General features: G+C 40.5%; 1 protein-coding gene across 7 annotated transcripts in view; it reads left to right on the forward strand.

Annotated features, from left to right (window-relative positions):
- cadpsa (Ca2+-dependent activator protein for secretion a) overlaps nucleotides 1-22149 on the forward strand; it is a 215883-nt gene that overhangs the window by 133551 nt on the left and 60183 nt on the right. For 6 of the 7 annotated variants that reach the window (XM_071493188.1, XM_071493189.1, XM_071493183.1 and 3 more), the window contains 5 exons: nucleotides 5614-5750; nucleotides 8486-8673; nucleotides 15419-15520; nucleotides 15604-15667; nucleotides 15831-15954. In XM_071493188.1, the coding sequence (XP_071349289.1) occupies nucleotides 5614-5750; nucleotides 8486-8673; nucleotides 15419-15520; nucleotides 15604-15667; nucleotides 15831-15954 (615 nt within the window). Of the gene's footprint in view, nucleotides 1-5613; nucleotides 5751-8485; nucleotides 8736-9023; nucleotides 9250-15418; nucleotides 15521-15603; nucleotides 15668-15830; nucleotides 15955-22149 lie in introns of all 7 variants that reach the window. The other variant, XM_071493187.1, reaches the window with a different exon arrangement.

Genomic DNA, 22149 nt, shown 5'->3' on the forward strand with positions numbered 1-22149 from the left:
CTTCTTCCCAGCCATCAGAAGAATCCTGACCAAATATTGGTCTCCTATATGCACTGCACCCTCCAAATGACCAAGGTACAACACAAGACAGAATTTAGGAATCTCATATCCCAAAACATCACAGAGAACTGAGTGAACATTCTCCCAGAGGGGTTGTATTTTCGTGCAGTTCCAAAAAATGTGTGTGTGGTCTGGATCCATGTGGTTACATAATCTCCGACATGGCTGCTGAGCATTTATCTGTTGACTTTTGATTTTAGGTTTAATAAAGTACCAAATTAGATTCTTCCAACTGAATTCCCTCCATTTCAGAGATTGTGTTGTAATTTGGTGTGTTTTCCACATATCATACCATATCCCCTCTGGAATCTCTTCACCCAGCCCCCTTTCCCATTTGGCTTTAACATATAATGTTGAATCTGTTCTAGAAGCCATCAAACAGCCATACAGAACCGCCACAGCCTTTGGAATATCTTGGCTATAAGCTTGTACAAGTAACTTTATGATGGGATGTATTTTATCTTCAGTTGTTTTAATACTTTTGATATAATAGTCCCTCATTTGTAGATATTCCTGATTCATTAGATCATGTGTATTCTTTAGTTCTTGAAAGCTTTTCATTTCACCCCTTTTAATAGTTGTACATATGGCTATAATTCCTTTTTCTGCCCAATATTTAAATCTAACATCATATTTTCCTGGTGCAAATTTATCATCAAATGCAATCCATTTTAATAGTCCAATTTCCTTTCCTGTTTTTAATTGTTTCACTGTGGAATACCATATATCTGAAGTCAAGGATATCACTGGGTTAAAATTATGCTCATCTTTGATATAAGTGGGGATCTCCATTTCACCAATACTTATTTGAATTGGGTATTTTAGTGTAGACATTTCAATATCTTTCCATCTAGCTACATATCCCTCATCACACCAGTAGATTAACTGACGCAGTTGTGCAGCAAGAAAATATTCTTTTAGATTTGGGAGTGCCATTCCCCCTCTGTCTTTAGATAGTTGCAGTGCGGCTTAGTGTATTCTGGGCCTTTTATTGAACTGTCTTGTCTGATCATCTGGGCTAATGGCTCGATGTATAGGGCAAACAGTGTGGGGCTGAGGCAGCAGCCCTGTCTGGTTTCTCTCTCCAAAACAAATCTTTCTGACAGAGAGCCATTGACCTTTACTCTAGCTGTAGGCTTGTTATAGATAGACCTGATGCACTGAATTTACTTCGTGTTGAATCCAAATTTTCCCAAAGTTATATATAAAAATTCCCAATTGACTCTATCAAAAGCTTTTTCCGCATCTAAGCTGGTCAAAGCTGCTTGTATGCTGTCTTTATGTAATTTATGTATAATATGCAATGTTCTTCTAATATTATCTTGCGTTTGTCTATTCCTAACAAACCCACTTTGATCCTTTTCTATTAAGTCTGGTACAAATGATTGGAGTCTAGTTGATATAATTGAGTTGTACATTTTGTAGTTGACATTTAGTACTGAAATTGGTCTATAATTTTGGCAATACTCCTCGTCTTTAAAGGGTTTGGGGAGTACTGTAATAATTGCTTCAGTCCGGGGGGTGGGGGGTTCTGTCATTAGTCATAATCCAATTCAAAGTAGTGTGGAGCAGTGGTGTTAGTTCTTCACTAAATTTCTTGTACCACTCGGAGGGAAATTCCTTTCCCTTTCCCTTATGTTTCTGTTCCAAATATCTCAATTCTGCTATATAGATTTTATACTGCTTTATTCTTTCTCTTTTGAGATTACTTGTAATTGCGATCAATTTTCCTCGTATCACTGCTTTTAAAGCGTCAATCTAGCAGTCTTTTATTTTATCTCTGTTTTCTTTCTGCATCAACAAAATAGTCAATTCTGGAGTACACCGAGTGTGTTGTTGAGTAATGACTAAAATCTCTCTGCAGTGGATGTAGATCTCTCCAAACATCAAAAAAGCCCATCTCCTCCCATGTATTCCTGACCAGTTTTGTGACCGAGTTCTTATTTCTCTTAAAACTAGATGTATCCATGTCATAATCCATTAACACATTAAGGTCTCCCCTAGGGTTGTCACAAGAACCGATACTTCCGGTACCAATTCGATACCAGCACGCAAAAAATACATTGATACCTGCTTTTTCTGGTCGTGTCGATTCTAGACACGGCCCGCTGACACAAACAAGCCGACATGCAAACAGTGGCTGGTGTTAGAGGTTTTAGTTATGTGAGATCAGGCTCCACACCACTGTAGTTTAGTTATTTATCTGCATATTTATAAGAAGAAGAATGTTGTTTGTTTTATATACTTGAAGGCTCCATGCCACTGCTGTTCTTTTTTGAGTGTAAATAGTTGAATATTGTTGTTATTTATTACAATAAAGCACAGTATTGCTTGTTTTTATAGTGGTGTTAAATATTTGACAGTTTAAATTCAAATTCAAAGTTTTAATCGTGGTATCAAATTAGTATTGAGAATCGTGGAAAATCACAGGTATTGGTATCGACTACTGAAATTCTGGTATCATGACAACCCCAGTCTCCCCCACATATACATATGCCCTCTGCTTCCAATGCAATAGTGTCAAATAGAGACTTAAAAAATTCCTTGTTACTCTCAGGTGGGGCATATATGTTCACCAACGTTATCATGTTTGGCCCATCATCCCTTTTACAATAATATAATTTCCCTCTTTGTCTTTTATTTCCTTTTGGCACTCAAATTTGGTTGCATTAGTCATCAGTATTGCTACTCCTCTTTTCCGACCACTGGAGTGTGAGCTATGAAAAGTGTCTTTGAATCCAAATTTCTTTAATTTCTCATGCTCTGCTTTTGATAAATGAGTTTCTTGTAGGAAAGTTATCTGTGTCTTTTCTTTTTTAAGTTTGGTCATTATTTTAGCTCTTTTGACTGGGTTTCCTAAGCTGTTGACATTCAAAGAGAGCACTTTAATTTCTTCTTGTTTGGTATTCATAAACCATCTTAGTTGTGCTAACTTTGTAAAGATTCATCCACAGGCTTACAGTTAAACGTTCAGAAACAAGTAACGCTTTCCAAAACTGTTTAGTGCTTATTTGAACTATATACAAAAAAAATGACCTCCATAAAGAGATGTCAACAACCCTCCACTTCTGCTGACTCTCTTTTTGTTTTGAGGGGGAAAGCCTCACACAAAGAAAGGGCCCCCATCCAGTAATGAGATTCAATCCACGTAGGATTAATATACTCATACCAGTCCCTGCAGCTGCGTTTCAGTCCTTCTTAAGCCAACAGTCCATTTATCTATAACCCATCAAAGCAAACTACATCCTACTATACTTTAAATTCACCTACCCTTAACAAGTTATATCATTTTCTTGTTCATTTTAACTCAGATTTAGTGAGATAGATACTCATCCAGTGTTGTTTCCCCTCAGATGAAACTCATGCAGTCTTTCACGCGTGCGTCCGCTGGCCTCCCCGGTGCGCCCACTCCCGGTGTGTTTCCATGTCGCGGTTCCGGTCGATTGGAGCCTCTCAACGATTGCGGTTCCTCCGGTGTTGGTCCCCATGTTATCAACATCGTATCCTCTCTCCCGCAGGTCTCTAGTTGCCTCCTCTGCACTGCCGTAGGTTTTCCCGCCGCTGGACCAGTGGATGCGCATCTTGTTGAGAGGTGTCTGAAAGCGGATGCCTTCTCTCTTTAAGATCTTCTTGATGTTAGAGTTACGCTTTGCGTTGTTGCAGTGTCCTCTCTGAGTAATCGTGATCAAAATAAATCCTGTTTTCTTCTCCCATGCTTTTTTCAATATCATCTCCTTTACAGTAAACTGATGGAAGTTGATGACAATTGATCTGGGAGGCTGGCCTGTTTTTGGCTTTGGAGCCAAGGCTCGGTGAGCTCGCTGAATCTGAAGGTCCAAGTTTATGGAAAATTCCTCTCAAAGCCATTTATCCATGAACTGTGCGACCAAGTCACTTTTGGACTCTGCCTCCTCTTGTATGCCATACACCTGTAAATTATTCCGACGGGACCTCGATTCTAAGTTGTCTAGTTTGTCCATTATCATTTTCTGCTCTTGCATTATGTCCTGCAATGCACCGTTTGCTTCATAACTCCACGACTCGAGTTCTTCTGTATGTGTCAGAGCAGCGCTTATCTTCTCATCATGTTCAAAAATATCCGTGATCATTTTTGCGAACTTTTGATCAATGTCTCCCTTAAGTTCTGTCAATTCGTTTCTCATTTGCATTGTAATTTCGTCTGTGAATGTTTTTAGGTCCGTCTTCATGTCATTTTTCAGGGCTTGAATTTGCTTGCTGATGCCGTTCAGGCTGCTTTGAAACAAGGCCATGCTAGCTTCAGGTGTTAGCTTGCTCTCGTTAATCGATCGATTTGTTTCTTTACCTTGGGTGTCCGGGTTCTTTTTATTCTTTGTTCTTGTTGGCACTACTCTCATATTCTCAGTTTCAAAGTTTGTTGTCGTTTATCTTGAGTTCTGGCGGAGTTTAATATGTTGGCATACGGGAGCTCCTGTCTTACACATCCATGCTGCTCTACCGTCCCACTGGAAGCCAGAATTGAGTTCTCTTAATTCTTAATTCTTCACAATCTGTTGAAGTGTTCTTGAGTCAGGCAACTACTTCTTATGTTCATGACTGTGCGACTCTGCAGCAGTAAAACACTGTAGTCGAGCTGCCAGAAGCCAGTGTTTGTGACCAACCTTTTCTCCACAGCTGCTGACAGGATCTACCACACTGGATTCCTGTGAATCAGAATCAGAATCAGAATCAGTTTTATTACCAAGTATGTTTCCACATACAAGGAATTTGTGCTGGTGGTTGGTGCAAACAGTAACATAAATAGACTTAGGGTAAAATAAGAGGTAAAATTTACAAGTTAAAAATTCAAATAAGATTAAAATAAAATTAAGATAAACAATATACAACAAAGATGTGGGATATTTGCAATAATGATAAAGACATGGGGAATGTAGTGCAAAAAATATAGACAATGTAAAAAATATATAAATTTTGCCAGTGCAGCTGCCCAGCACAAATACAAGTCGGAGGAAAATAGACTTGATCCTGAAAAGATGTTTCGAGCATATAGACATGAGACATGAACATGCATGAAGGGCCCATAATGGACTCATTCTCTGAACACATGACCTAATGACTGACTGGCACATTTCTTATATGTGACTTCACATGTTGGTTTCTATAGTTTATGATAAGGCTGCATTTCATAGGACACCAACATCATCTGTGGGTTTAATATTCAGTAGAACTGTAGTTTATCATTTGTGCAGATGGCAGAGAGCTGTTCCACCAAAATTGATGCCTGAGAACAAGTTTGCAAAACTTTTATCTAATAATTATTTAATGTCTTTTTACTTTTTGTAGAATCTAATGTGTTCAATTGCAGTAGTCAAGTTAAAATTGTATCTAACCTCAACCCTGTTACAACATTGTGAATAGCATTGCTTTATTGTGGGCACAGTTAGATTTTTGTTACCCTAACCCTAACCCTAACCTTTATTGTTATTTTCTGACATACTCTGATATCTGTGTGTCTCTGTTTGTCTCTGTCTGTCTGTCTGTCTCCTGATTGGACGGGTAAATGGTTTCATACAGATGCTGATCGAGCCCAGAAACACGGCATGGATGAGTTTATTTCAGCCAACCCCTGTAACTTTGACCACGCCTCTCTCTTTGAGCTGGTACAGCGCCTCACCCTGGACCACAGACTCAACGACTCCTACTCCTGCCTGGTGAGGAAAGGATTTACATCCATCTGTCATCCTATTGTGTTCGTCTATACGAAAAATTAAGAAATAAGGGTCAAACTGCCTACTCTGTCCCCCATCACACAAAACCAGTCGCTGTGTACAGTGGACATTAACGTTAACGCTGATCAAAGGCTCTACTTTCTGGACACATAGAGGAGAGCAGGCTGGAGGAAATTCACATCAGTACACAGCTAATGTCTGTACACCGGCTATATGCAGATTACACATAAAAACAATCCAGTGGTGAAATACAGCATGGCAACAATTCACTTTGTGTTGTGAATACACACTGAGACACACTCAGGTCACATTCAGAGGCAGTCAGAGAACCACTTGTCCACCTAATCTACAGTGGGGCAAAAAAGTATTTAGTCAGCCACCAATTGTGCAAGTTCTCCCACTTAAAAAGATGAGAGAGGCCTGTAATTTTCATCATAGGTATACCTCAACTATGAGAGACAAAATGAGAAAAAAAATCCAGAAAATCACATTGTCTGATTTTTAAAGAATTTATTTGCAAATTATGGTGGAAAATAAGTATTTGGTCAATAACAAAAGTTCATCTCAATACTTTGTTATATACCCTTTGTTGGCAATGACAGAGGTCAAACGTTTTCTGTAAGTCTTCACAAGGTTTTCACACACTGTTGCTGGTATTTTGGCCCATTCCTCCATGCAGATCTCCTCTAGAGCAGTGATGTTTTGGGGCTGTCGCTGGGCAACACGGACTTTCAACTCCCTCCAAAGATTTTCTATGGGGTTGAGATCTGGAGACTGGCTAGGCCACTCCAGGACCTTGAAATGCTTCTTACGAAGCCACTCCTTCGTTGCCCAGGCGGTGTGTTTGGGATCATTGTCATGCTGAAAGACCCAGCCACGTTTCATCTTCAATGCCCTTGCTGATGGAAGGAGGTTTTCACTCAAAATCTCACGATACATGGCCCCATTCATTCTTTCCTTTACACAGATCAGTCCCTTTGCAGAAAAACAGCCCCAAAGCATGATGTTTCCACCCCCATGCTACACAGTAGGTATGGTGTTCTTTGGATGCAACTCAGCATTCTTTCTCCTCCAAACACGACAAGTTGAGTTTCTATCAAAAAGTTCTATTTTGGTTTCATCTGACCATATGACATTCTCCCAATCCTCTTCTGGATCATCCAAATGCTCTCTAGCAAACTTCAGACGGGCCTGGACATGTACTGGCTTAAGCAGAGGGACACGTCTGGCACTACAGGATTTGAGTCCCTGGCGGCGTAGTGTGTTACTGATGGTAGCCTTTGTTACTTTGGTGCCAGCTCTCTGCAGGTCATTCACTAGGGATTTTTGCTCACCGTTCTTGTGATCATTTTGACCCCACGGGGTGAGATCTTGCGTGGAGCCCCAGATCGAGGGAGATTATCAGTGGTCTTGTATGTCTTCCATTTCCTAATAATTGCTCCCACAGTTGATTTCTTCACACCAAGCTGCTTACCTATTGCAGATTCAGTCTTCCCAGCCTGGTGCAGGTCTACAATTTTGTTTCTGGTGTCCTTTGACAGCTCTTTGGTCTTGGTCATAGTGGAGTTTGGAGTGTGACTGTTTGAGGTTGTGGACAGGTGTCTTTCATACTGGAGGACAGAGGAGCCTCTTAAAGAAGAAGTTACAGGTCTGTGAAAGCCAGAAATCTTGCTTGTTTGTAGGTGACCAAATACTTATTTTACCGAGGAATTTATCAATTAATGCATTAAAAATCAGACAATGTGATTTCCTGGATTCTTTCCCCCCATTCTGTCTCTTATAGTTGAAGTGTACCTATGATGAAAATTGCAGGCCTCTCTCACCTTTTTAACTGGGAGAACTTGCACAATTGGTGGCTGACTAAATACTTTTTTGCCCCACTGTATGTTGTATCTATGGGTTATGGGATGTTTGAGTCAAAATTTCAGCTTGTGTTTGTTGAAGTAGATCATGGTGGATTTTGAAGTCTGCTTTGGATTGTTGTCCTGTTGTAGAAGTTTCACTTTCTTGATTGACTCTTGGTGAAAACTGGGGTCCCACCTTGTATTGAGTGAAAATAAAGAAAGCATAATCAGCCTACAGGAAGATATTCTGGATCCCATCGCTGTCATCAACAGTTTACAGATGGTTTGGATGGACAGGAGTAAATCTGAGAGAGGAAAGAAAAGGTGCTGGGCTTGGTGTTTTTACTAACAGGTAGTTCCACTTTGGTCACTGAATATTACAAGATGGAAGTGCTTTGGTATGTTTTCATAGTCTCGGTTAACTACATTTTCAGATTTTCCTTTTCCAGGGTCAGTTGCTTAAAGGAGGTGGTTAATGAGGTTAACGAGATTTACCAGAAAGTCTGGGATGTCAGAGAATTTATCAGCAACTTATGTCAGCTCTATTCTTTATTCTATTCTGATTCCTACTGACAATTCTTCACCTACCTTATAAGCCCTAACAAGTCAGTTATGGCCGAAGAAATAATAAATTAAAGAAGTTCTGTTTTGCAATACAAGGCTGCCCAGACTGTGGCGCATTGTACAATTACTGTTTAATTTAGAATAGTTCTTGAATTAAAAGATAGCACTGCATTACCATTTGAAAGAGTCTCATTTTTAATCCTGTTTGCTGCAGGTGTGTATTTACTTCTTTACACTTAATACCCAGAATGTGTAACTATGCCCAGTGATGACTAAGCTTTGCAAACCACTTTATGTTCATGTCCACAGGGCTGGTTCAGTCCTGGTCAGGTGTTTGTCTTGGACGAGTACTGTGCTCGCTATGGTGTCCGAGGCTGCCATCGCCACTTGTGTTACCTAAGCGATCTGCTTGAGAGGGCAGAGAATGGAGCCATGATCGACCCCACCCTGCTGCACTACAGCTTTGCTTTCTGTGCCTCCCATGTCCATGGAAACAGGTACAAATCAAACTGCTGGTTATTCCTGGTCTCACCTTCCCCACAGGTACAAGCTGGATTTTAAAATGATAAAAACAAAAAATATTATTTTAACTTGGAGTCTGAAAATGATGATATATTTATGACAAAATGGTCAGTCAACATGTACAGGTACATACAGTTTATGATGCAATATATGTCCCACCCTCAGCCCCCACTGTTGTTGTTAATGCCTTCAGATTTATGATTTAAGTTGTTTCTTCTTGCATGTTGATTCGTTTTCACTTTGCATGTTGTTGCACGCTCACTTTTCCTCTTTCTTGTCCTTTTTCCCTTCTTCTTTTAACCTTATTTCCTTGATCACTTTCACAACATGACTTTTCCTCTGTTGCCCCAAATCCTGCCCCTCCACACAAGTGCATATAGTCAGCGCGTGTGTGAGTTGTTAAACTGGCCAGTATCTCAGGCCGAACTTGAACAAGCCCTGTTCTCCTCTGCCCCTGAGCTCCCTGCCCAAACTGCTAAGAGAGAACTCAAAATCATTGAGTTCATGAAGAAAAAGGACTTCAAGTCCCCATTACTCTCAGGCACCAGAAGGTAAGTGATCTCTTGATCAACACGAGTGGTCAGACAATCAGGTTTAACCTGGTTATCAAAACCAGTGGACATTAAGCCAATGTAAAATTGAGTTTAAAAATCAAAACTCAAACTAAATCTCACTGTTTTTGTTGATTAATGAAGAAGAAGAATATAATAAAGTTCTTAAAGTCTTTGAATGACTGTGCTAGATGTTTCTCTTCCTGCACACCTGAAGCTTCCCTCCTGGACTGCAGGCCTGCACCAAGCTATACATTTTAACACTGCAGCTTTTGGAGCTCAGGCAACATGGGGTCAAGGGTAGGGTTGCACATCTCTCTGTGATAAACGATTCGATATGCATCTAGATACACAGGTTACGATTCGATTCAAAAATGATATCCTTTGATTACAGACCGATTCGATACAATACGAATCGATTCCATACAGTGTAAGAACGACACGATTCGATTCTATGGTTAATATTTGTTGTAGATATTTTATATAATAAAGAAGCCAAGTCTATGAAAGTGACAGTACAATAGTTTCTTTTTAAATATGTAAAAGACTGGCACTGGCAAAAAAAAGAACAGAACAACAAAATCACATGTCAATGTATTTATTTTTAGACATGGACCAAAAAAAAGTCTGGCTGAATCGTTGGATGGGAACTCCAGAGGTAAAAGTAGCACAGAGTAGTAACAACAAACTTTGTTTGAGCTTCCCTTCCTTCTTATAAAACCCAAAAACGTTGCGTTGGAAATCTTTCTCGGTGCATTATCACCTTCGGTCAGGCTGACGCTTTAGTTCTCCACCTCCTCCATTTTCCGTGTCGTCCCTTGTTTATCACTCATGCTAATACCAGCTAGGCAGCTACGGCGTTTCGCGGGCAGCCTCAGCTCTTGTGTTGTTTTAGAGACCTGGCGCGTGTGTAATGCCGCCAACCGATTCAAAGTCTCGCGATACCTGATCCATGACTCTATAACCAATTCATCTAGGAATTCATTGATAATTCGTATCGATTGAGGAGGCTGCCACCGATGCAGCCGTATCTCTCACTTGTTGAACCGAATATCCGGTCGCATCGGTTTATCGTTCACAACCCTAGTCAAGGGAAAAGAATAGCACGGTCTCAGGGGGGCTTGATTAAAAAAAAAATGGGTTGACATCTGGACCCATTGCTAATATAACACTGCAGAAAGAAAAGGTATTGTTGGGTGTGAAGCCCTGTGACTACAAAGTGGCCGGGTAGAACACCACAAACCTTCCACCTCAAGGTGCGTCACTCAGAAACTGAGGCAACGTTGAGATGTTAAAGCCATATAAAGCCTAAAGGCACTGGTGTAATGTTACTTATTAGCATCTCACAGCAACAGGATGTTGCCAGCAAATGGTCCTCATGAAAAGGCTAACCAGGGTAGGCTAACCTTTTGCTTAAGACAAGTTTGTTTATTTTGGAGTGGAATGGCTACTTGCAACTTATTTGCCAAACACATCTGATAGTCAAGTGCCAAGTAGACCTCCAGTGGAGGGTGTCCAAGAGGCATCCCAACCAGATTCCAAACACCTGAAGTGGCTCCTTTCAGTGCAAAGATGGAGCAGCTCTGTCCCAGCCACCCTGTGAAGGAAACACATTTCAGCCAATTGTATCCACAATCTCATTCTCCTGGTCACAACCCAAGGCTCATGGCCATAGATGAGGGTCATAACATAGATTCACTGCTAAAACAAAAGCTCTGCCTTCCTGTTCAGCTCCCTTTTCATCACATCAATCTGGAACGTCTGCTTTACTGCTGATGCTGCACCAATCAGCCTGTCAATCTCCCGCTCCATTGTACCTTCACTCATGTACAAGATCCTGAGATACTTAAACTCCTTCTCTTGGAGCAGAAACCTTGTCCCAACCTCGATGGAGCAATCCACTGTTTTCCGGCAGAGAACCGTAGCCTCAGACTCTGGCCTTGCTGACTCTCATCCCAGCCGCTTCACGCTCGGCCACAAACCACCTCTATGCATGCTTGAAGGTCACAGTCTGATGAGGCCAGCAGAACCCCAACATCTGCAAAGAACAGAGAAGCAATTCTGAGGTTCCATGAAGGTCACAAACCGAATTGTTGACAAGGTACAACCCTGGCCGAGTTCAACATCCACCGAGAATGTGTTTGACTTCCTGCTGAGAATACAGACACAGCTCTCTCTCTGGTTATATAGGTACCAAATAACTCGTACTAATGGCCCCTGAACCCCGTAGTCCTCTCCCCCCCCCCATAAACTAATCTTCTGGCGAGTAAATATCAATCCATCAATATCAAATCAATGCTAGCCCCCAGGTATAAAACTAAATCAGGCACATAAGCTTATTCTTAAACTTGGTTTTAGAGATGCAGTTTTCAGTCAGAGATCAAATAGCGTCATGTCCTGAGGGTTCGGTGGTTTGTGCCACAGGAGTCCTCTGGCCTGTGTTCCAGTATGTACCCTGCTATCGAAGTTGCAGCATTTACCTCTTGTCTAATCTGCTGTGATGTGCTCGGACATCAAATCTGTCAACATAACAGTTGGCCATCTGCAGATGAAGTGTAACAAAGATAGATGAGGGCCACTCCAGCGCTGAGGGCAAAGGTCAGGGAGGGTTGTCTGACAGTGCCTCCCCTCCACCTCCCCCCATCCCTCCAGCTCCCCTCCATCCTCCATCCATCCATCCATCCATCCCTCTGTCCTGCTGACAAACAGTGACTGAGGACAGAGGCCTTTTCTGATCAGCATGGACAGATGGACAACAGTTGCTCCGAGAGAAAGAAAAAAAATAGAAAGAAGAACAAATTAAGGGCAAATATTAAAAAAAGGAATTTGACTGAAATCTGTGGAGCAAGACATATGGAGGGTTATCATAATCTTTTAAAAAAGGATGGTATGCAAGTAGAGGTGTTATCACACTCGGGCATTAAAAAGTTGTTTAAAAGTTTATTAAATATATATGTAGATATATGAAATAAATACATCAGCATGTAAATTCACATCTTGATTTGGATTTTTTTTTTCATAAAATCCAAAAATAATGAGCCCTACATATCTGCACATCCACATCCACACACATCAAACAGAGACCTGCTCTGTCAGTCCAGCCATTGTGCCTGGAGGTGGAGGCATGACAGGTTGACAGGTTGTCATGTGTGATGGGCCGAATGTCTCCACTGCTGACACTGGTGCAGTTGCCCCTGTGCACACACCTCTCCCACCCACCCTCCACCCAAACCCCCTCCTAATACCCTGCTGGCCTGGAGGTGCACCAAGTTGGACTCGGCTTCCCAGTCACCAGCTTAAGTGTCAGGATTTAAGCTCTGTCCAGCTGAATGTTGACTCCATGTGGACTGACTGGTATGAAATAAATAAATATATTTGAATTCAAGCTCTTAGTTACTGATATATTTTACATGGCTTCTAATTATGATTGGTTTCAATTCTACTTCTCATTCTGGTCTCTTCTTATCATTCCCTCTTTCATTTTACATTGCACCTTTCTGAATGAAATACAGACAAAAAAAAAAAAATCAATGAATTAATTAACTCTTCAAAACCTGTTAAGATATATATATTTTTTTCGATTCTGCACTTTGGGGGTCAAATTTAAAATTAGGGAAATTATTAAATATTTAATATTACATTATTACATACAATCATAACTAGTTAAAATGGCAATCTATAAAGATGGATTCAAGTTTCGTGGATGCAACATTTATATTTTTTACTTATAGATAGTAAACCATACACACAAGCAGGGATGTGCAGTGGTTATGGAAGTTATATTTCAAAATATTTTAGATTTCTGATACAGAATAATCAGAAAACTTATTTAATAGGTCAATTTAAAGGATGTGCTTTTGAAATTCTACATTTAAAAAAATAAATATAGATTCTATATTTATTTTCAGATAAAATCAGATAATTTTTTTCCCAATACATTTATCACTCATTTGGTCCATAAAATGTCACAAAAACGTCTGTCACAGGTTCTGCATTGATGTTGTCAACCAACAGTTATGCACATCTGAGAATTTGGAACCAGAGAATATTTGCTCAGAAAAGGACTTAAATAATTAATCAATTATTAATAAAATAGTTTTCTGTCAGCCAAGTAATTGCTTAATCTACTAATTAATTCAACTCTAGAATGATTAACTCCTGAAATGAAAGTGTAGAGAGAAAGGACGACAGCAGTATTCTTCACATGACTGAGTATTTTTAAAATTGAAACTGCAGGAGATTTCCTGTTATATGGTTTTCTACCTTAAGGCCTTGATGCGGATGTCCACTGCACAGAAAGGGAGATGTGAAAGTGTTGCTGGCTTTGCCGTCTGTCTGTCACTGATGGCTCATTTGCTTGTTGTCGTCATTGGAGCTGTGAGGTCATCTGGTCAAGCAAACATGAGGAAGCTGCCAAGGAACGACAGGAAGAAGAAAAAAAAAAACAAAGAGCCCTGCAGGAGTTAATTAGTGTGAAATGTTTCTTAGTTCATTTTCTGTCACCATTTGAGAGGTGAGATGGCTTTTTATTGTGAATTTTTGTAATGACACTTCCTCTCCAGTTTTTGTGTTTGCTCGCATTTTCTAATATGATCATCAGCAAAGGAATGGCAAAAACAATCAAAAGGAGTGGCAGCAAGAAAAAGTCACCACTGGGACCTGGTTCCTTTTCATTTGACTAATACAATACTGCTATCATTTTCAAAACTTAAAAGAGGTACCTCTTGTTACCATTTTACACCTCCTGTAACTTCTGTACCATTCTGTTTGTTCTGTGTTTACCAAAAAATAAATGTGACGATGAATAAATCTTTCCCGTTAAACTGCTGATGAGGTCAAGGCAACCAGTCTGAAAAACTTGAGCTTCATGCATCATCTCTTCCTCAGCGTCATGGTTTGCAGCAGCAGAGGCCTACAGGTGGCGGTGACACACTGACAGTGTCTGTTCAAATGTCCATGAAAACTGAGGGGAGTCTGGATGAGATGATCACTGCTGATGTTGAGCAAACTGGTACCCTCCGAAATCAAACACAGCACTCATGCACACATGGAGTGCAGGAAGTGAACCACCACACACACACACACACACACACACACACACACACACACACACACACACACACACACACACACATAGTGTTTCACTGTCTGCTGAAATGACATGTCAAAGGGAGGGGAGTCGGGGGCGTGGGGGTGGGGGGATTGAGAGAGAGATGGAGAGTGTTGTGTCTCCTGCTTCTCGTCATGCTGTCATAGCCACCAGTCCAGCGCCTCTTCTGTCACATGCACTCTGCTCACACTCCACCCTGACCCAACCATGTCACAAACAATAAAAACACATGTGATACACATATACACACACCTGCCTGTAGAGCTGTAACTGCTATCTGCTTATTGAAATGATAAGAATATGATGATATGATGCAATGATGCCATGAACCTCATGATTTGTTGTTAAGAATGTCCACACTACATGCAACAATAACAATAAAAAACTAAAATGAGCACAGCTAATGTAATTAGTTTTAATTTCCTGATGATGCAGAGAATAAACTGTGTGATTATTCATAACTTTTAGTGAATGTGCACTACAATATCCTTCTGTATGGAAACATCAATGAGACAGTTGATAGTTGCTAGTAATGATATTAGAATATGCCCCATATCTTGTGGGGCTATGGACTGAGTTCTGTGGATCTGGTCCCACAGGTTTCGTGTGGGTGGACTCAGGTCAAATGTCTTGATCCAAACCTAAGTTTAGGAGAAGAGTTCATATCACATAATTTTAAGGTGAACCGCTCCCAGAGTTGAACTGAACTGACAATGTGAAAGCACCTTGAGAGAAATAAAATGCTAAATACTGCCTCAGGACGCACATTCTGCAGGATAAAGTTGGGTCTGGGGCCCAGACTAACATCAGTCCCATGGTGCTGACATCTGGCTGTCGAGCTCTGACTCACACTCATGCGCTCTTGTTTTCTCAGAACCTGAGGAGATTCAGAGAGACATCAAGAGACTGTGACATCTGTGAACATGACTATGAAACACAGATATCCAACAACAACCAGCAATTTCAATTTAGGCTTGGTTATGTATGTTAGTGGTCTACTCAGTTCCTAAGTGCCTGCACACAGACCTTTCATTGGTTGTCAATGCTGCTGTCTTTCAGGCCTGACGGTATTGGCACAGTGACTGTGGAAGAGAAGGAGCGCTTTGAGGAGATCAAGGAGAGGCTACGGGTGCTTCTGGAAAACCAGATTACACACTTCAGGTAGAAACCATGGACAGTAACAACTATGTGCCAAACTGGACTGGTTGGGGTTCAAATGAAAATCCACTCTGTTGCCTCCACAGGTACTGCTTTCCATTTGGACGACCAGAGGGGGCACTGAAAGCAACTCTGTCCTTACTTGAAAGGGTAAGTCATTCAAGAGTAGACCAATTCAGATATGCCATTACAGCCAATGCTTTGATCCGTGGTTATATTTATGACATCTACAAATTCCTTCTGATGCAAAAGAAATAGTTTTTCAACCAATGTCAAGCAGATTCATTTCATTAATTGATACATTATTTTTTAGGTTCTGATGAAAGATATTGTTACTCCGGTTCCACAAGAGGAGGTCAAAGCTGTGATCCACAAGTGTCTGGAGCAGGCAGCTCTGGTCAACTACCAACGCCTGTCGGAGTACGCCAAACTGGAAGGTAAGTCCCTGCTCCATCACTGCTCCTTTCTGTTTAGCAGAGCTTGTAAAATCTGGTGATGTTGTGTGGTTATTATTGGAAAGCTTATAGATCATTGTGGGATAGTCAGTCAAAATTAGTGCAAATGTTCACCAAATTTGACCAAGCAAGGATATTATTAATTAAATAACACTGTCAAACACTGATGGGTCACAGAAGGAAGTACAGTTTTTGTTTTGTTTTTTTATAGTCAAGGGGTGTAGACATTGTTTTCCATTGGGTGTGGTAATACTCGAGTCCAGAACTCTGACTCAGGTCTTGATTAAAAGGACTTGTGACTCAACTTGGACGTGAGCACTGATGACTTTGACTTGGACTCAGATTTGAGCATTGACTGCATTCGGACTCAGAAGTTGGAGACGAAGACACTGATTGTTGTTTTCAGGGTGAGTGTACAAGAGCATTGGAATTTTGTAACTTGACACAGACACGAACTCAGGTAATAGGGACTCAACTCGGACTGTTCTTTGGTGACTTGGACTTGGACTCAGACTTGAACACTGGAGACACAAGACTTAACTCAACCTCAAGGTTTAGTTACTTGACTACACCACTGTTTCCAACTGTTGGAATGAATGTTTGAAATTAAGCTAATTAAGTCATGTAACATTTAATCAGGCTTAAGTTGGACTTTCATGTCAAATTATGATAATTTCAGACATGACATTACACATTTTGGAAAAAGCAACATTTTCACAAAGCTGACATTAAAACAAAGGATATTCAGTCTCTGATTTCCTGCTTTCCGATTGACTTTGGTAAGCTAAAACTACATAACACTAGTTGCAACAGATGTTCCGTTTAAGAAGGATCCTTAGAATGAAGTAGCTATGCAGTATTATAGTATATTTTATTGCAATGCAAATATGAATTTGAAAAAAGTCTAACTTAAATTTTTCTTCACAGCTGCAGAAAGAGCCTCTCCTATTTTTTATATTGTACTTAAAGGAGCTATTTGTAAGTTTTGCAATTGCTACATAGCCACCGTTAGCATTAACAGCTGTTAACTTACCAGTCTTGAAGAAACAGTGTTCGGCATCAAACTTCATTCCTTTACTCACCAAGAGCTGTCTCCAGATGTGGAAAAATCAACACTTTCACTTTGCTTTCTATGGATGTTTTTTTTCCTTTGGCTGAAGTTGACGTTGGCTCTGTATCATTGGGAAATCTTACAAACATCTGCTTTAATGGCATGATAGTTGTTTTAAGTGACAGATGCTATGTTTATTTTGCCTCATCTTCAGCCTATTTTAGTAGAAAATGTACAGTAAGTAAAAATGCATTCAATTCAATCTTTATGCTGACTTCGTCCACCATGCCTAAGCTCCTCTTTCAGAGTCCTACACTGCCTCTGTCTCCTACTTTGGCCTTCCTAGTAGCTGAAGTGTTGCCTCTTCTTTTTCTCTTTTCTCTGACTTCCTCTTCCTCGCTAACTGATGACTTCCATACTCACTCTTTTCCCTGTCTATTGGCTTTTGCTGCTTCTCATTAGCTGCTGTTTGAAAACAGGAAGGCCAATAAACAAGACATGATGGGACTGCCCCTTGTGGAAGTTCAGTGGGGTTTTTTTTCTGTTGCATGGTCCAGGTTTTCTTTAGTAGGCATCACAAACATTTTTCAGAGCTCAGAAGCCTTTCTCAAACCGAGTAAGTACACTGATTTGGTACCTACTTTAGGGGAGAATTTTTATTTTTACATAAATGAGGTTTTCAAATTTAATTTTCACTTATGCTGCTTTTTATGTGACTATAAATTTCTACAGGAACATTTGGGAAATTTGCTGTCTCAGCCAGAGTGAATTAAAAAGGTTGATGTCCCTGTGTGCCCAGTACAGAGATGGGTCCTGTTGTGTCTACCCTATCTTAGACACAAAGTTGAGTTGAAAGTGTAAAATACACCTGTCAGCGCCTCCAAAGCTGGCAAACCTATCTAGTTAATTTGCAAGCTAGTCACCAATCCATTCAAGAGACCTCTAAATGTATCAGGTATGTTGAGTATTGGGTGTTGCACACCTTTCAGCCGACAGGACTGCAGGGCACTAACATGATATGTCCTTGTAGAGTGTAAGTATAACAATATGTTTCATTATCCTCCCAAAATATTAAGCTGCAGGCTGAGTAAAACTCATGAATTATGAAATCACAAAGTGTTTTACTTCACTTACTGTGATAATCAATGCTATGTGTGTACAAGAAATAAACAAAACTCTACCACTTAGTATGTCGTATCATATTAGCAGAAGTAGAAGCATCTGTGATCAGATGCCTCCCTCTTCTGGCAGAATGGAGTAGAGCCCAAGGGAATGCCGCTGCACAAGTAATCTTCATTTACTATGAATGCACTGTTTTGAGACAGTTACCATCCTGCTTTGAATGCACCTGGGCTCGAGACCTAGGCTGTTTAGCCAGATCTCCAGGGGCGCAGGAAAAGAAACCCCAGAGGAATGATTGCCATTGCCACTGGCAATTTGCCCTTTAACGGGAGGAATAGGATGTATGTTAGCCTCCTTCCTCTCTGAAAACAGGAGATGAGGTTGTGGAATGTCCTCTACCAGCCTTGGTATGTGAAAAGGAAGAACCTTCAAGAACTGGTTCAGCCACCTGAGATCTACGCCACCCCTCATAGGAACCAGCAAGTAAGTTAGAAGAACCTGCTGACTTGAATAGAATTGTCTATAGGCCAAAGACCTCAGGTGACCCTTCACAGCAGTCTTTCTGACTCCACTGAACCTTGGGGGCTGGTGCCTGAACTGTACCCTTGGAGAGAGTTCTCAAAACATAAGGGGTCAAAACCAAGGTCTCACACTGTCTGAGATGTCGCAGAGAGAAAAGCCCAATGTTTGGACCACTTTCTGTGGTTTGCAGGGTTGGTGGGTGGATGCATCATGTTGTATCCTCTAGTGCCCTATAAGTAGGCTGAAAAGGGACCCAACGGGGGAGGCCATGTTGCACAGACAAGCATCAAGCATTTGAGGGACTTAGCTTGATAAGAGGTGGTTGCCACAAATCAGCAAACTCACTTGAGCACTGCATTCCAGGGGTTTTTAGGCTGCAGGCTCCCTGGCCTGGGATGACAAGCAGCATATGATGACTGTGACTGAGTAAGCCACACTTGGAGGTAGACATCAGTCTGCCAAGCTCTCTTGTCATGAAGGCAAATGCTCGAATCGAAACATCCCTCAGTGCAGTGCTTGGACATCAAGTCCAGCAGTTTGAACTGTCTTGGGAAAGGAATTTCCCAACATTTCCCATCTGAGCTGCTATATGATATATCCTGGTATGTTCGTCATCAGCTATTCTGGACTGAGGATGTGGACAGCAAGCATCTGACCTAAGGGCATCATTTGGAGATACTATCAGAGATGCAATAGAGGGGTCAATGGCCATCATTTGGTCTAGGCCATCATCCTGGATAGCAGCCAAAGCCCTGCAGGCACTCAGTTACGGTAGATTGGCCTGTGTTCAAACCTGTCAAAATGACAGACAGCCTTCAGATTTTTCTTGGTAGAATACATTTGGTTGAAGCGAACCATGATCCATGATTAGATTGTAGATTAACACTTTGTGTTAATGTTAGAGAGCCAGGCTAACTGTTTCCCACTGCTAAGCTAGGCTAAACATATACATGACCAATCTCTGTCTAATATTGCTATTCTCTGTGTAATACACAGACACGCTCTAGTTTGGTTGCATTCATATGTCTCAGGTTAATCCCTGAACATTATAGAAATACAAAGACTAACTTGTCCATCTAGGCAGTCTGTCCTTTTTTTTTCTCTGAACTATTTCACCTACTAGTTTGACCTATATTAGGCCAGATCATAGCAAGGTTACCTAGCTAAGTCAGATAATACAAACTGAAAGGAAAACAGCAAATAAGCAGATTTCCCAAAATGTTGTTCAGTTAACACTAAACTACTTCAAATGTACAATTTAAGACGATGTCTATAAAGAAACGAATACCTCTCTGAAGATACTAAGGATGATGAACCTCAGTGTTTCCCACAGAATTAGATTCTATGTGTGGTGGTAGCTGATGGGGGTGGGGATGGGGGAGCTGTATATATGATAAATAATACCGTGTATAAGGTGCTCCACCGCAAATATTTGAATTGCTTTCTACTTTGTGACAGATACATAACTGAACAATATATATCACTGTGTTTGCTGTCAATATCACCTGCTGCTTCAGCCCTAGATGGCTCTCCCACAGCAGCCTGTTGGCGACTGTCCTCCTCCTCCCTACATCTCTCTTCATTAGCCACAGCTATCCCTTTCTGACCCTGTCTTGCTGATTCAGCTGCCACAGCAGCACTGGTTGAAGCCTTGCAATATTAGAAACAAATTATGTTCTTTACTACATGTCTTCTTAAGTTTCAAGGTACTCTGTTGGCTAATACCTCTAGTCCAGATCTGGATTGAAAGAGCAAACATTCAGCATCAGAGTTAAAGAATTAACATTAACATTTAACCACTTAAACAAACAGTCGATATTGACTAGCAGCTATGCTAGCTGTCTTTGCTAGGAAAAGCAAAAAACAGTCCTTTCTCTCGTGCATGATTATGTCTTTATTCAGAGTGTGCATGGAGAAGAGAGGGGCTAGTATCTGTGTCTGAGCTCAGCAAAACTGGCTTGTTATTTTAGTCCATTAACTAGCTAATTAGCCAGCAAATAAATTAGGCTTGGGTCAGCCTTCTAGAAAGGTGCGCCGACACCAAGCTGTTGTAATGATGCTAATTGGAGCGTATGCTTGCCACAATTATTAAACCAGCATCACGCAGCGAAGTCTTGGCTCCACACACGCCCCACCTCTTTGGCCATTTTTGGATAAGCCAGGAGTTAGGCAGATTCAGACATTCCCAAGATGCTGATTTTAGGAACAACCCATTCTGAGCTATAAAATCCACTCCATAAACTTGTGGCTGACGTTATAGAGGCTACATCCATCTTCATTTAGAGTCTATGATTGGGACACATCAAATGTGTGAAAAGTGAGAGAAGGAGAGAGGGGGAATGGGAGGGCTGAGCAAATTAATATGCTACACATATGTAGCTCTACAGTTGAATACGATTTTACCCATTTGAAATTCTTTAAAAAAAACAAACAATAGAAAATCAATATGTGGTGGTCAGTGTTGATATTGTGGTGGGCCACCACACATAAATCAATATATGAAAAACACTGAACCTTAGTATCTTAGTTGTGATTGTTGATTATCCCCAAAATCCCTTTCCTTCATACTGGTGGGCTTCTTAGCCTATGGGAGAAAAGTGATATTCCAGATTTGACCTCTGCTTGGCAGAACGAATGGTTGATCCAATATAGACAGCCCATAATTTTTGAACCCCAGACACACATGCATGGATACAGCCTGCTTGTACTCTGGTATCTGTCTCTCACAGTAACGTGGGCAATACCATCTTTCTCACTCTGATGACTTGCAAAGTCTCAGATACCTGTCCCTACCCAGCTAAAAACATAACCTGGAAACTGTACACTCTAAGGACAGACTGATATGTTGTTTTTCTGACTTTGGCCAATCAGTGAAAATCATGGAGGTGGACAGTCACCATCATCCTATTCAGATTTGATGCAGTTCAATGACATATTTTAAGAGTGTAAATGTGCTTTATGTATCATTTTAATTGATTAATTAGGCTACTTGCCATAATATTGCTTAATTAATTTTGATACATCAGTATTATTACAGTAAACAAACTTATTATAGTGTAGTAACTTCTGTCAGTTTGGAATAACAACCATAACATACTTTTTTATTAAAATGCATGTTTTATTTTTAAGTATTTACAATAATGTATTTATCATTCTAATACATTAAAATTAAGCTACCAGACTTGGAACTAAGCGAACATTTCCAAAGATGTTTGAATTGAAAGAAAGTCAAGAGGAAATAACTGCATTTATGTTAATGGTGAGAATTTATGGAACTGAAAATTAGAATTTAAAAAGTTTAATAGATATTAACAAATATAAAAAACATCTAATCAGAATGATTAGTTGATGTTAGTATAGCAGGAATGTGTAACATTTGTCTGATATTACTTTTGACATCAAATAGGTGAGGTAAATTGTACCTTCAGTCAGCATATTTTATCTCCATAAAAATCTTTGTGCTAAGTTGCAATGTTTTCTAC

The sequence above is a fragment of the Trachinotus anak genome, unplaced genomic scaffold, assembly GCF_046630095.1.
Source record: "Trachinotus anak isolate AG129_WGS33_773 ecotype Australia unplaced genomic scaffold, CSIRO_AGI_Tana_v1 ptg000013l, whole genome shotgun sequence".
NCBI lineage: Eukaryota > Metazoa > Chordata > Actinopteri > Carangiformes > Carangidae > Trachinotus > Trachinotus anak.